Source organism: Parus major, chromosome 3 (genome assembly GCF_001522545.3).
Source record: "Parus major isolate Abel chromosome 3, Parus_major1.1, whole genome shotgun sequence".
NCBI lineage: Eukaryota > Metazoa > Chordata > Aves > Passeriformes > Paridae > Parus > Parus major.
The window spans coordinates 47,868,640-47,884,259 of NC_031770.1; the positions used below are offsets into that span (position 1 = coordinate 47,868,640).

The 15,620-nt window shown below is 36.9% G+C and overlaps 1 protein-coding gene across 1 annotated transcript in view; it reads right to left on the reverse strand.

The window, feature by feature from the left end:
* The window catches only part of ADGB (androglobin), a 103,227-nt gene that overhangs the window by 83,405 nt on the left and 4,202 nt on the right, over positions 1-15,620 (reverse strand). Inside the window, exons 2-3 of the mRNA XM_015623490.2 lie at positions 3,645-3,789; positions 563-655 (exon numbers count right to left, since the gene is read on the reverse strand). Of these exons, the coding sequence (XP_015478976.1) occupies positions 563-655; positions 3,645-3,789 (238 nt within the window). The remainder of the gene's footprint in view (positions 1-562; positions 656-3,644; positions 3,790-15,620) is intronic.

The window sequence follows — 15,620 nt, forward strand, 5'->3', positions numbered from 1 at the left end:
ATTCTGTATAGTATCATTGAGAATGCTGTTATTACAGCTAACTGTAAGGAATGGAGTTAGTATAGGTAATCTTATGTCCTTTCAGACACTGAGAAACCCATGCTGTGTGCCATCAAACAGGCCTCTGATTCATCTATGCAGCATTCTCTGCAGTTTCTGTCCATTTTGGTTTTACTGACCTATGATACAATTTGAGCTATGAAAGGATTCTTACAAGAAAACCACTCTGCTCACAATTTCTGCTGTAAAATGAAAGGACATTGAAGAACTTGCTGCTGTGGTTACATAAAGCCAAGGAGATGGAGGTGATGTAATTGCCAGTAGGGATCAGGAGCTACCTGCAGGCTCTGCCATTAGTGTCGGCTGTGTGAGCTCATCCTGTGCCCAGGGATTCTAGCCCAGCCAGCCCTGTGTGAGAACACAGCTCATCTACACCAGTCTCCAGGAAAGGACTGACTGTGTGGTCAAGTGGCTTTTACCTGTTGATATCTGCTAATTTCACTCTACTTTTCATGAGTTAGGCGATTAGCATTTTTTCATCAGTACCTTGCTTGTTTCTTACCTCTTTTGTTAAAAACTCTTGTGGACGTTTCCATGAATGCACTTTTAAAGATGCTGGCAACCTTATTTTCCCTTCAGGGTCATCAAATCCAGGCTACATAAAATATGCATGAACAAAAATGGACCACTTTTAATAATTACAGTATTGTATCTTCTGTGAGATTTAAAATAATAAATTGTTCAGAGGATAATTCACTTGAGGAGCAAAATAGCATAAAAAAGAACAATTAGCATCTACAACTGAACAAAAAGAGCCCAAAGCCCAATATGAAGATGCAGCACAAAAGCCATCTGCAGTGTGAAGTTTATGTGGTCTGCACTTTCTAAGAGGTCTGTGTGAAATTATTCTCTTTCTTTTCCCCTTTCAGAAAGGTCTCCAAAAAAGCTTAAATTTTTACGTCAGTTACTCTTCTACAAAGTTATTCCTAATTACTTTTTCTAACTCACTTATTTCTACGGATTTTTAAGTTGAAGACTGAAATATCTGAAGCAATTTTTAAGACACAAAAAAAGCATGTTCCATGCATTTAGCACTGCTGTATAAACCAAAGAGAACTATAATTATACAGCATGAATTAGCCCACTAAAAAGAGAGGCTCATAGAGTTTTCAAACTTGCATTTTTAGGTGGTGCTTATCCTCCATGTGCACAGAAGGTGTCAGGATATATGATATCTGTTTACTTACTGGCACAGTGTAGGATGAGGACATGCCTCTGATACAGGGTGTGCTGACTGAGAAGCTAATCAGTTACATGCTCAATGCCTTTTATTTTTGCCTGGATTTTAAACAGCTTTTAGTCATATTATACATTTGTATAATTCTACAATGCACTCTATCTTCTACACACCAGAGAAAGAGTTGCCAAGAACAAAAATCTATGATACTTTGAGTCCTTAATGGTTAAAGGAAGGCAAAACAAAGTACATCACAAAAGCATAAAAACCAAGCACAAACCAAAGACTCCCAAATAATCTTTTCCCCGTATTTTTAAATTATTTCACTGTGTAAATTCCTTCAACATAAAAATCTGTAGCAAGCTATTTCAGTACCTGAAGGAAAAAAGATAAACTGGGGGGGAGGGAAGGAATGTTTTAGGAATACTTTTTTTTTTTTCCCTGAAAGCTTAAAGAGTGCCTTGGAGCCTGGCCCATATTAAACTGTATGAATAAAGTTTATATTCTGAGTTCAGAGACATCCAACCCTGACTTCATGGCATAACAGGAAAGTTTTGCTCTTAAACTTTAGATAAGTTTAAGAAGTCTAATATCTAAAAGTTTGGATGAACCGTAGAAAGGAAGGTAAATGGGAATGACAGGACACTATGAAAAGGTTAAAAAACCCAACAAACCACACCTAGAAAGATACAACGTTTCTTTAGAGTACTAGTGCAAAAAAAAAGCTTTGAAGAAGAATACTGTAGGTCTAGCTAAACTTGTCTGAGAAAAAAATCAAGTTTTAACTTATCTTTAATCTAAGGTGGCTATAAGATGGCAAGTGCTAAGACTCGGGGTTCAAGCTCTAAGGACAGGAGTCTCAACCACAAGTTCCACAGGAAGGACATGAAAGAAATAGGCACAAGAGACAAAGACAAGGCCAAATGCCGAGTCTCAACAACACAGTTCTCTAAGAGAGGGCATTGTGTACGGATGCTTGGTAACAGACTTTCAGCATTACAAGGAAAGAGACCGCTTCAGATTGATTTCTTTACCCACACAGGAAAATAGGACTGTTTATATTTGTGTTCCAAGTGTACTCAAAGGTCCTGGATGACATTACTAATTTTGTTTCCAGCTGAAATAACCTATTCAGTGTTGAATTCTGCTTGGATCAAAAGAGGTCACATCACAAAATTCTTTAGTTCTGTAAATTCATCTGCTGTGACTGACATATAATTCCTTTAAACAGTAAAAGCAGCAATGTTTCATACAGCTTGTAGCTGAAGAACTGATGAGTCCAGTAAACAACTCAGAACACCTCTTGCGCTAAAATAGAAGAAAGGTTTTCAGATATAGTTATTTTGAAGTTTATATATGATAAAAATGTCTGGTAGAATTAACAAATTAGTGCTAGATAAATGCTGAGTACAGCCCAAAGACACCAAATGTGGTAATGGAAAAGGAGAAGGAAAATTATTTACTTGACAAGTTAATGGCAGTATTTGGTACAGAATGTATACCTTCTCTCAAAACAATACTTTGGCCCCATAGGAGTATAATATAGTCAACCTTGGGATAAGAAAAAAATAATCTAGAACTATATATGGAAACATAAACATAGCACACAAGGACATATTCAGAAGAAACACATGAAAAATGCAGAATTTGCATACAAGATATATTATAAAGCATGGTATTTAATGCATTTTAAATTTCAATTTAAAATGTGTGGTAGGTAATGCATTTTAAATTGCAATTTAAAATGCTGAGTTTAAGAAATTCTTTAAGAAATACATTTACTACTACTCTGTATAAAAGATCCATACATTCTGCAATGATAACCAGTTCGAAGGAGTAAAAATCCATGAGACTTAATTAATTTTAAAGTTGGAAAACTGCAATTTTTCTGCATCTGGCAGGTGCTTACTTTCTGCAAAATGACAATACTCCCTCAAATCATTCTCTACATTCTAAAACTGCAGACAGTGTTTCACATGTCCAGAAAGTGCAGTGCAGTGTTTCAACATCCATTTTTGCCATAACAAAGATGAACGCATCAAATATTTTGAGCCCAGAGAAACTGCAGTGCCCTGACATACTACAAGAGTTCAGCTGTTCCCACATCCCCAGTTTAAGTTATGCTATGAAATAGATTTGGGGGCTGTATCTTTTTAAAACCATTAATGTACACACATTAATGCACACAGGTATGTTAACAGTTCATTTGAAAGGCAGCAATTAAACAATGTACAATATTTCTGGTTTATTACTGTAGTTTAGTAGGGAACCACTTCAACATATTGAAAATATATTATTGAAAATTAATATATTTAGCAGTAACATTTTATTTTGAAGCTGTGACAAATACTCTATTAAATACACATACAAAAATTTAAGTGCAAGTAATATGTGTCACACAACTTACTGAAATTTGACCTTTTCCAGGTTTTTCTTTTCCAGCTTTTCCAGCATCCCATTTTTCTGCATTGATATCTGCATCATTCCATTCTGGCCAAATAGGAAATCTCCACTTCTCATTGGAAGCAGATATCTTGGAAAGCATAGGTGGCCTAGGAAACACACAGTAGAATAAATAAAAATGAACATCGTTATGAGACAAGAGTAGTAAGATGACTTTTATCTTATATTCTTCTTTTTTAATGTACTGTAATAGAAATTTTAGTATTTTAAACTATGTTAATTTTTTGTCACTAAGATAAAGAAACCTCTAGAAGTGCTTGATGTTGTTATTAGGTATAAGCCAACAAAATATTTAAATGCATTTATACCAGGAATTCTACTGAATTAAATTGAGTAGCTGAAGCACAAAAACACAATTTGAGGACAGCTTCTTCCCTCTTCTTTTCCCCTGCTTCAAGGCACATGGCGCTCCTTTCTCTCCTGTGCCAGTCCTAGCATTCATCACTCAGCTCAACTCACTCATCCATCTGAAGGCTTTGTTTTATTTCTGACTTATTTTCTTTAGAAAGCTAGAAGGAGCTTGCCATGGATAAAAGTTGTCCTGGGTAAAAGGACTCCCACTTGCAGGCATCTGTGAGCTGCTAGACCAGCCAGTGGTGTCTCCAGGTAGTTTCATTCTCAGGGTCTCTTGTGCTACCAGCACTCTCACTACTTTCTTCTTGGGTTTCACAATCCTGGCAATAATTTTGCTGAGGCTGAAAGGATTTTCACAAGACTAATATACAATGTGTTCATTTCCACAAAGTAGCACTAGTATGCCTTCATCTTTCCAGTATGTACAAAGGGCTGAAAAGCTGTATTAGCTACAATATTCATTCATTGTTCCTATATAAGTGTAACAAAATGTGTAACTACATTCTAAAGTCAAACATAGACTACTTAAATGAGTCTGACTAAGGAAAAAATTTGTGTAGCAAATGACACCTGAAAATACTATGAAGCTGCATCACCCAGACGGTGGAAGCAGGGACAAGTCACTTGGGGGAACAGAAGCATTGCTCAAGTGCAGAGTGGTGAAACTACAAAAGCAGCAGCTCAGCTGGAGTAGAAATAATCAAAGGATTATTAAGGTTAGGTACAAGGGAAAGAGCTCCCATAAGTACATTGGCAGCAAAGGACAAACAAGGAAGCACATGTCTGCTGCTCAGTGGGGTGGAGAACAGCTTAGTGACAAAGGACATGGGAAAGGCCAAGATACTCAATGTCTTTTTGTGCCTTGGGTTTTGTCGGCAAATTTGGCTCTCCCCAGTCCAAGAGTTTATTTACAGAGTCTTTGGGAGTGAAGCATTATCCACAGCAGAGGAAGGAGGTGGGCAGCACTTAAACCAACTGGACACACACAGCTCCATGGGACTAGCTGCAATGTGAGCAAAGGTACTGAGGGAGTTGACTGGAGTCTGACTTGGGTCCTGGTAACTACAGTGCTTGGAGACACTTAAAAATCAAATAGACATGGATCTAAGCAACCTGATGTAAACTGGTCCTTCTTGAGTAGACTGACTAAAAGGCTCCCAGATGTACTGTTCAATCAATGTTTTTCTATAATTCCACAATAGTTCTTAGCAATAGTAAGGACAAAGACATGGGTAAAAATAAAGATTTCTCACTGTCTAGACATTAACTCCATTCATCCACACTACCAGTAACTCTTAATGGAAGACAGCTGTTAAAATTCAATACCATCTGTGCCTTCTGCTGTGTAAAAACCATCCATACATAGCTTCTAGTTCTCAAAGTGGAGGGAAGATGTACTCTGAAGGGTGATGCTTAGCTTTGTTTTTTCATCTTTGTCACATCAGTCATCTGTAAATTGACTCTATTATGTTTGATCTTACATTAATGGTATAATATTTTCTCCAGCATTTTCTTGAATACTCAAATGATGCTTCATTCTGTATTCAATAATATTTAACAAGCAATTGAAAAACCCTGAGGTGTTTATCAGTTTCTCTGTATCATTTCCCATTGTTTCAAAGAATCTGTTGCATCTGTGCTAACCACATGCATGAAGAACAATGAAAATTAATTATAATTAATTAATTATTAATAACGAAAAATAAGTGCTGGCTGTAGCAACAGATTCAACATTTGTGATATTTTGAAACCTGAACACTTCTAACACTGATTTAAATATGAATCCTGGCAGTTTCTTGCACATAGTAAAAAAAATATAAGTTAAAATTCTCATTTTTTTTAATACTTTTTTCTTACTTCAGATGAAATATGAATGGCATACGTAGCAATTAAAATATGTAAGGACGACTAATTTTTTTTAATCTTTTATCTACTTCTAAATATGCACTTGCTCTTTTACATATTTATAGAGAAGCATGGAAATTTCACTTACTGATAACAATAATAAAGGTATTCTGACGCCATTCACAAATAAAATTAATGATAATTTCAATAATTCATAGAACCATAGAATAGTTTGGGTTGGAAGGGACCTCAGAGAGTTCTGCCATCATCTAGTTCTTCCCCTCCTGCCATGAGTAGGGACACCTTCCACTAGACCATGTTACTCAGACCCTTTCCTCATTTGTTGCTACAAGATTTCTAAGTGCTTTGGGATAATAATGGAATAATAAAAAACCCATAATTTTAAAATGCAGCTATGAGATGTGGAGGACCTACTTAGCTTACTATCACACTAAGACACAAAATTACTTTCCACCACACTTTGACATGACAGAATACTCTCAGCATTAGCAATGTGGAAGATATGGACACAAAGCTATCTATGATTGAGATGCCTAAACTAAGTTGTGGAAATCTAATGCTACTGCATTTCAAAAAGGATAATTCAAAAAGACCTGGAAAATTCACAAATAACTGAAATTAAATTGGTCTCAAAATATAATTAATAAATAGTAATAAATTAAAAAAGACAGCTGAATTTATTAAGATACTGCATTTCAGCAATGCTATTAAGAAGTTCCTCTATTACAAGATTGAGTAATTTAATGTGAGAATTTTTTGAAATTAACTGTAAGATACAAGGACAATGCAAATTACTGGTATTTTATGCTCAGGCTGGATGGGTTCATTGTGCAACAGTATTTTAAAACCCAATTTACTGGCAGACTTCCTTTTAATCCTGTGCTAAACCTAAAAGGACAAAAAGGAAGAATAAATTGCCAAATGAAATACCATGAAGTTAGCACTAATTCACCTCTGACCCTTTAAGCAGCTTCTCCAGGAATACTGGTAAAATTGATATAGTGCCAACAGAGGAAAGAGGGGACGGCAGGAAAGACAAGTACAACAGGCAAAATGCAGACAGACTGCAACCTAAGTTTTTCAGAGACTTCTGATTTAATAGAGAGACAGGAAGCAAGCTCACTGGAAATGTGCTCTCAAGTAATACAGTCATTTGTCTGTAGACATACACACTACCACATTCTGCAAGCAGGATCTTGTCAGCTTGGTTAAAGGAGTCTAGGATGCTAGGAAGCAAATATTTTCTTCCTAAAATAGATAAATCTACTTGTAAATTATCTATGACCATTCCTTACACGGGGAATCCAGCAACACTGATGGCAGTCTTCTCAAGAATTATTTGAGAAATACTAGAAGTATTTGTAGGTAGTTTCAGAACAGCACGGATACTCCAGCCTTCCTCTCCCAATACTCATGATGTTCTGGATCATCAGATAACAATAATTTTATGACACCATGCAGGTTTTTTTAGAAGTTAGTAAGAAACCAAGAGACAGTAAAAAAAGTGTCCCTATCTGTGGATTGTTTGAACAGTCAGAAAAAAACAACTTCTGTCCTCAGTAAAGCTTTTATATTAGGAAAAAGAAGGGCAAAGAACAAACAGATGCTTCAGCTTTTTCTCCAAATCTGCCCTGCAGGGAAGCTACTTAAGTTTTTCTCTAATCTCTTCCAACTTCAAAGACAAAAGGCTCCTTTGAAGACCTTACTTATAGCAGAAAGTTCTTTTAAACTATAATCATTGAAATGATTTTTAAAAAGTAGGATCTGAATATCTTGGAAAACCAGAGAAGAAACCAGGGTAACACTAAAGTTCATAAGAGTCTCCAAAGGATAAAAGAAAGTTTGGCCAAGTATCAGCAACTCTGTGGCAAAATAATTTGCTCTTTTTCTTCTTACCTAGTGCCATTCTTCAGAAGAAGAACGAACAGAATGAGTCACAATCAGACGATTTCATGAGAAGCTAATAAAGCAATAAAGTTTTCTCCTTATTATTAGAATAGTCAGTAGAAATTACAAAATAAAACCAAAATATGAATGAGTTGTTTACAATACCTTGTCATTAGTCTTACCTTGGACATTGGAGCCAAAACTTACAGGATTCTCTGCAGAAGCAAAATACTCTAGCCTACATGCTCAGAGCTCTCATATTTGGAGGGATTCAAGCCATGCATGCAGTACAGGAATGATGGGAAGAACAAATAATTAAAAACCATCTATGTTGTAATCACAATTGCTTGCAAAAGCGTATGACAGGAAGTTTTATTGTCATGTCACTTTTTGTGTACTGAGGTAGGATTTCTTCCTCAAAAAAGCACAGAGTGTTTTCTGTGTGAAACAAGTTCAAACGGGAAAATTAGAGTGATGATAGAAAGAAAAGATTAACACCGACTAATTATTCTTTGTAGACATATCATTTTTAAAGGGGTCTGTAATTTAGATCACTGCTTCCAAGTGTGATGTTCTCATTTCTCAACATAACTGATGTCCTTGTAGGTGTCAGACAAACTACTAATAGACCTCAGTAACTTGAAAGAATGAGCCTCTTTTGAAGGCAAACACATATTTGCTAAGAGGGATGGTTACTTAGCCTCAGATTTAGCTTTGCCAGCTAGAACTCCACATGTTTTTGCATTTTTATTTGCCTTCTTATTAATGGAAAACAAGATATTCCTTCTTGGTTTGCTTTCCAGATTCTAGGAGGGGGAAGAAAAACCCTATATGCCAAATCCCTTGTGCAAATTTCACACAGTAGCATGCCTTGGACATTACTTGAAAGAAAAAATAATAGAAAATAGTGGTTTAGAAGCATTGTAGGTTTTAAAACTTTTATTTTTGTTTGTTCTTCTTGTTTTCAGCCTGATTCCATTTGTTACCCTATAAATATTGTCTGAATTCTTAGCCTTGTAATTTTAGAATGCCAGCTAAAATTGAGTTTCTTTTGCTGTTTTGATCCGTTTATCCCAACTAAACCTTTTTTCTATATAAAACCTTGAAGTTAGAAATTGAATATAAAACACAGAATTGAGTAATAGACTTTTGCCATGTGTTAGGGGAAAAAACTGAAGATGCTTTAAAAATCTGGTGACAAATAGACTGATAAGCAACTGAATACTTAATGTAGTTCACAGTAGATTTTTTTTTATTGTGTGACAAAATCTATGTAGAGCAATTTTTTTTAAAATTTTTTTTTATCTTTTTTGAGGAATTCCTGTAAATATTCAACCTTCATGCTCATAACAAGCTTATATGCAATGTTAGAATTTTGGATCCTGATCCTTCAATTTTTGCATTCCAGGAAGAATAGTTTCTATTGCACAAACTATCAATTGTAAACTGCTCAAAGAAAGAAGTAAAATCAAGTGACATTATATACTTGAGAAATTATATCACATACTTGCTGCTTTCAAATGACAGCCCAAGACTCTGTAGCCTGTGAGAGCAATGCCAGAAAACTCAGCTTGCCATTTTCTGTGCTGAGAGACAGTTGTAGGGAAAATTCTCTGCTCCTGATTCTATGGAGCCAAATCTGCTATAAAAAAGCTTTGAATATATAGAATGGAGAAAAAATACCTTTTACTTATTTGCAAAACATTCTTCCCAGTGGAAGGTATCAGATTGCCTGGAGGTCATTCTTTTGACAGCCTTCCATGTTCTACCACACTGGAGGTCACTTAAACTTTTAAAACACAACCTTCAAATTTATTTTTTTTTAAATTACATTCCCAAGAGTAAAACATTGAAAATCAATTCCGAGAGATGCCTGCCAAGGCAGAAACACTATTTTATCTCGCTCTTAAATGAGCACTTGTAACGTACAGAAATAAAAGTCTGCAGAGGTGGGCTTTCTATCCAGGTGAAAATATATCAATACCTAGATAATTTCATAGCAAGAGCCTGGAAAAATAAATGTCTTTTCTAGTCATTCTCAGGTGCCAATCTCAGCCAAAATAAGTGATCTCTGACTAATTCTTCCAAGATGGTTATGGTTGACTCTGACTGGTGCTCCAGGTGGGATTGTGAGCTGGTCCAAATCCTTTGAGGTTAACTGGTTTCAAAAGATGGTGGTGACAGGCCAAGTGAACAGACTGCCACAGGACAACAAGGGGTTCGAAAACTGCATCTTGCAGTTTTCCAACAAGTCAGAGATTTGAAAGCAAGTAGCATCTACGTCCAATCTGCAGATCATATTTCTGTCCAATCAGTGTGTTCTTCTTCCAACTAGCAGCAAATGAATAGGCATTATAAGGTTATAAGCTGACCTTGGTTCCAGCTGTAAGAATCCTAAGAAGGTTGATTTTGACACTAAAGTTTGATACTCAAGTATCAAGTAGAAAAACTTGAACTGCATGGCACTGTTTCTTTATTGGCTTTTGTAAAAACCTCTTGTGCCTTCTATATGGCACCTGAACAATTAACCGAGAGCTAAAAGTCTCTGCATGGCAGAGCATGCCAGCATTTCTGTGGATTTAGGCCAACTTGTTTAAAAAGCACTTTGCACGCATTGTTAAGAAAACCAAGAAATCCCTTTTCTTCCATGGTGGTTACAGGGAGTTCACAGAAGATAAAGACCACTCTGCTTAAGTAGATGAATAATCCCTGGCAAACAGAGTCTCCACCATGATACTTCAAGAATATTTCCTAGCTTCAAAGCACAATTATCAATATTTTTCTTTTGACAGTACATTTTCTGCTATGCAGTTCTGCTGAAAGCTTCTTTTCTCCATCACACTGTTCATCACAATGTCAAAGCTCCTCTTGCACAGTCTGATTGTAGTCTCCAAACAGGGGCTCATGCAGTGTTTGCCTGTACGATTCTCTGACAGTGCTTGGAGTTTCATGGAAAGGAAACCCTAAAACTAAGATCAGTAGGGAGTACAGTATTTAGTGTAATACCGCCACTAGTAAATTACTTAATATTTTCATGCCCATGAGTCCATGAAATTTGAAATCTACAGATCAAATAGGCTGAGCTCTCAGGGGTTCTTTGCTTTAATTAGAATTAACTATGAAAATTAATTTGAATACATAATTTTCTAATTAACATGTAATCTGTTAACAAAAAATTAAAATTATTGGTCAGCTTATTTGTTATTCTAGTACGCTTATCATATTTACCTGGGAAAAAAAAAAAAGGCATTATCTCACCACAAAGCAGGAAACTAAAAGGAAAGTTAAAAGTAGAAGGGAATAAAAAGTACCAACAAATTGATTATGTAAAATTGTACTGCATTTACACACTGAAAAATTTCAATTAATGAAGCACAGGTGCTGAAAGCAAGAGTTTCATTTTTCTGGTCAGAAATTCTAGGTGCAATTTAGAAATTTCTTTTCTGAGATGAAAAAAATTACTCTGCTCAGAAATATGAGTTACTTACAAAATAAATAGACAATAAAAACCAATTAATGAAAAGTGGTTCTTTCATGCTTAAAAAAGTCAATGCAAAGCCTTCAGGACCATCTCTAGCTTTAGTCAGGTTAATATTTAGGCATTCCTTTAATAGTATAGTAGTAGAGCTTGCAGATGGTCAATGATGCAATAAATAACCTCTGAAGAACAATCAGGAACCTAAGATCACAAAACATTTATTCACTAACACTGCTGTGTCTGGGGAAAGTACGTATGTGCAGGATGGTACTACTTGCTCAGTGTTTCAGATGGTTAAATTTTAAGGTACATAGATACTTCTCCCTTCAGTTATGAAGCTGGATGTCCTGGAGTCCTGGGCCATTACAGATTTATGTTGTGCCTAAATTATTTGACAGATCAGGAAATGCCTTCCAAAAGGATGCAGACAGCCATTCAAACTAAAACAATTGTTTACCTTTGGATTGCAATCAACAGCATGCTAAAGGAGACCATGATCTCAAAACATCCTCAGTTTTGTCAGGACAGTAGCTGCAAACAGGGGATTAATAACAGCTGTAGCTCAAGAGAATACCATCACAGTCTTAACTGGCCTTGGTTAGAAAGAATCTGGACCAAGCTGTTTAAGACAGAAGAGACTCCTGAGTTATCAAAAATCAGCTTTGTAATAAGAATATGAAATCTTGTAATATGTTACCAGTTACAACTGTAAAGCAGCTTAGGAATGCAGTGAAACTTTAACATTTTTCATATAAATCTTTTCCTTGCAAAGTCCAATGAGTAGCTGTACGGGGTTTGGCTAGGATTGAAGTCAATTTCTTCAGAGCAGCTTGTAGGGGGGCTATGTTTTAATTTTGTGATTGAAATAGTCGATAACACAGTGACATTTCAGTTATTGCTGAGCAGTGACTACCAGCACGTAGGCTGGGGGTACACAAGAAGGGACCAGAAGGGACTCAGCCCAGACACCTGACCCCAACTGACCAAAGAGACCTTCCCTACCATTGTCATGCTGAGCACTAAAAGCTGGGGGAAGAAGGAAGTGAAAGATGTTTGGAGTGATGACATTTGTCTTCCCAAGTCACCATTACATATGACGAAGCCCTGCTTTCATGGGGATGGCTGCACACCTGCCTGTCCATGGGAAGCAGTGAATAAATTCCTTTTCTTGCTTTGCTGTTTACCTATTAAGGTGTCCTCATCTCAACCTTAAAGTTTTTGCATTTTTACCCAGATTCCTGCCTTCATCCTGCTAGGGAGGAGCTAGCAAGCTGTGTGGGTCAGAACTGCCAGATGGGGTTAAACCAACACTTGAAACTAATTAGATTTTTAATGACAGCCCAGTTTCCAATAAATTGGGCAGAATTAACCATAAAATGGGTACACATATTAAAAAAAAAATGCAAAATCAGGGCTAGTATCCTCAATGTCTTTTGTCCAAAACATTCACTCTGTTTCAAGTCTCTAGCAGAAATCACACTCAATTCCAACTGTAGCTCATGCACAGTCAAAAACAAGCAAAAGCACCTACATATAAACATAATCAGCTTTTTGATAATACAGAACCTCTTCTCTCAAATAAAACATGTTGTAACACATGCTGCAAGTCAAAGATATACCACTGGGCTACCTCCTTGGACCACAAACGAGGACAGGAGTACTGAATGAGAGAATGGGTGAACTGTAGCCCAATACCTTGTCTCAAACAATATTGCAACTGAAAACCTGCAAAGAGCATGAAGACATATAGTATTTTTCAAATACTTTCACAGTCTCTAAGTATTTTTAAGAATAGAGCTCAAGCACTTTCCAAGCTTGATGTAGTTGCTATACATTTATATAATCTTCAGTGGGTTCCTTTTCTGTGGGCTTCTTCACTGATTCCACATAAGTTTTTAGCGCCCATTAAAACTTACATTAATCAACATGAGAGGTCCAGCACAACACTAAAAACTTCAAGTTCAATTACCATGCTCTTATCCATGAGTCATTAGTTCTTACCATTCTCAACCTTCAGCCTACCTAACAAACCCAAAACATAAAAGAATTAATCTGGTCAGCCTATATTCTCTGAACTACCAAACCTAAACACATTCTGGCAGTGGATAAAACCTCAATCACAAGCCATGGCTGAAACCTTATCCTAGGTATTTGGGAATTGAAGAATGAACTAGCAACACCACTCAATTTTAATTCACTGGGGTTTTTTGCTCTTATTGTCCCATCCTTTAATCTTGATAACAAACATTAGGTAATCCTAGGCATCAGTGCAGCAACCTGCTACTTACTGCAATCAACCAGGCACACAGTAAAAAATAATTTCTTCCAGCCACTGCAGGCTTCAGTCTGTCTCTTCTGGTCCTTAAGGATACATCAGCAGCAAGTATTAGTTACTGAACTCTTTAAAAAGAACTCCAGCACTGCTCTGACTTTCCCCTATATACATTGGTGACGTGCCACAATTACCCCTGAATCACTGTGTCTCTTGGCACCGACCACTAACTCTTCACTTTTGTCCCTAATAGCCCAAACCCTAATTAAGATAGATGCTGATGGCTTAAGTTTAAATCAGAAGATTGGGCTTGATAGCATAGAGCTTCATCAAATTAATTTAAAAGCATTTTAATTCATTATCCGCTCTTACTATGCAGAATCTCTTTCACTGCCACCAAAGACATCAATTCCTATTCACCATAGCTCTTGAAACCTGGAAAAGATGAGATTCTCAGTAGCCTCTAATGGTGCAATTAAGAAAAGCTATAAGGGCAGCAGTTCTTTTGAGCTCTTCAGCCCATCATCTCCAGCAGCTGCCTAGCTCCTGAGGGAGTTGCTATCTAATTAGAAAGCAATAATGAAGAGAGACCCAGTGGAGTATCTTGCAGAGACCCAAGGGAAGTCTGGCTAGCAAGTCCAGAGGAATTTTCCTGCCTTCTCCATATGTTTCTGAAGTCCCACTCCAACAATGCAATATATCCACCCATAATCCTGATTGATTTTCCACAGTGTAGACGTACTGTCCTGACTGTTCTAAACACCTGTGGGGGGAAAAAAAAAAGCCTGATCTCACTAGAAATTAAGAAAAGTGATTTTAAGGTGATCAAAGTATATTGCACAGATGTTTGTACACATTACTCAGAGGATTTCTGCACTAATTTTATCCACAACAAATGAAATTGTAACACTAGTTCTTTTTGGTAAGCTAATCCTGACATCTTTCAGGATTTTTTTACAAATTGTTTAAAGAAAAATTAGTCTTCTTCTTTTTTATATTACTTATATTTCCATTTAGTATTTTGATCATTGCAGACATATTAAAACATGTCATGTTTACTATCAGAAAGACAGTATTAGTCAAAAGACAAAGTATTTTTAACATTTTTGTCCTTGCAACTGCAAGTTTTGTTCTAAAATAAAACAGAAAATCTATCTTGCAATTACAACAGCATACCAAAATTACAAGGCAACACTTTCTCATGCAGGCTGCAAATATCCATTTCTCTTTCAAATACAGGAATGTAACTGCATCATTTTGGTTTTCATAGATTTACACAAAATTTTTACAGTAATTGTCTCTGTCTCGAACATCCTGAACAAGCTAGGTAACAGAATGAACACAGATATCAAAGAGAATTAGAGAATATTCTGAGTTGGATTCTGCTAGGATCATCCAAGTCCAACTCCTGGCCCTGCACAGGACACAGGACCAAGAGTCACTCCATGTGCCCAGGAATGATGTCCAAATGCTTCTTGAATTTCTCAGGCTTGGTGCTGTGACTGCTTCCCTGGGGAGCCTGTTCCAGTGTCCAAACACTCTCTGGTGAAGAACCTTTTCCTGATATCCAGTGTAAACCTCTCCTGATACAACTTCATGCCATTCCCTCAGGTCCTGTCGTGGGTCACCAGGCAGGAAACCAGTGCCTGCCCTTCCTCTTCCCCTTGAGAGGAAGCTGAAGACTGCAATGATGTTTCTTCTCAGTCTCCTCCACGCTGAACAGACCAAGTGATCTCAGCCGCTCCTCATACAGCTTCTCCTCACAGCTGGCCCTCCACAGTGTTGTATTCATATTCAACTTGCCATTGACCAGGACTCCCAGGTCCCTTTCTGAGGTGTTGCTCTCCAGCCTCTCATTCCCCAGTCTGTCCATATATCCCGAATTGCCCTATCCTAGGTGCAGAATCTGGCACGGGTCTTTGTTAAGACATGTGGTTGGTGATTGCCCATCTCTCTAATTTCTTGAGAGAGAGGAAATTGAGGTCTCTCTTCAGGGTCTCTCTGTCTTTTATGGAGTGTGAAAAACGAGGTTCACATAATTTTTATAGAATTTAAAAGTTTAA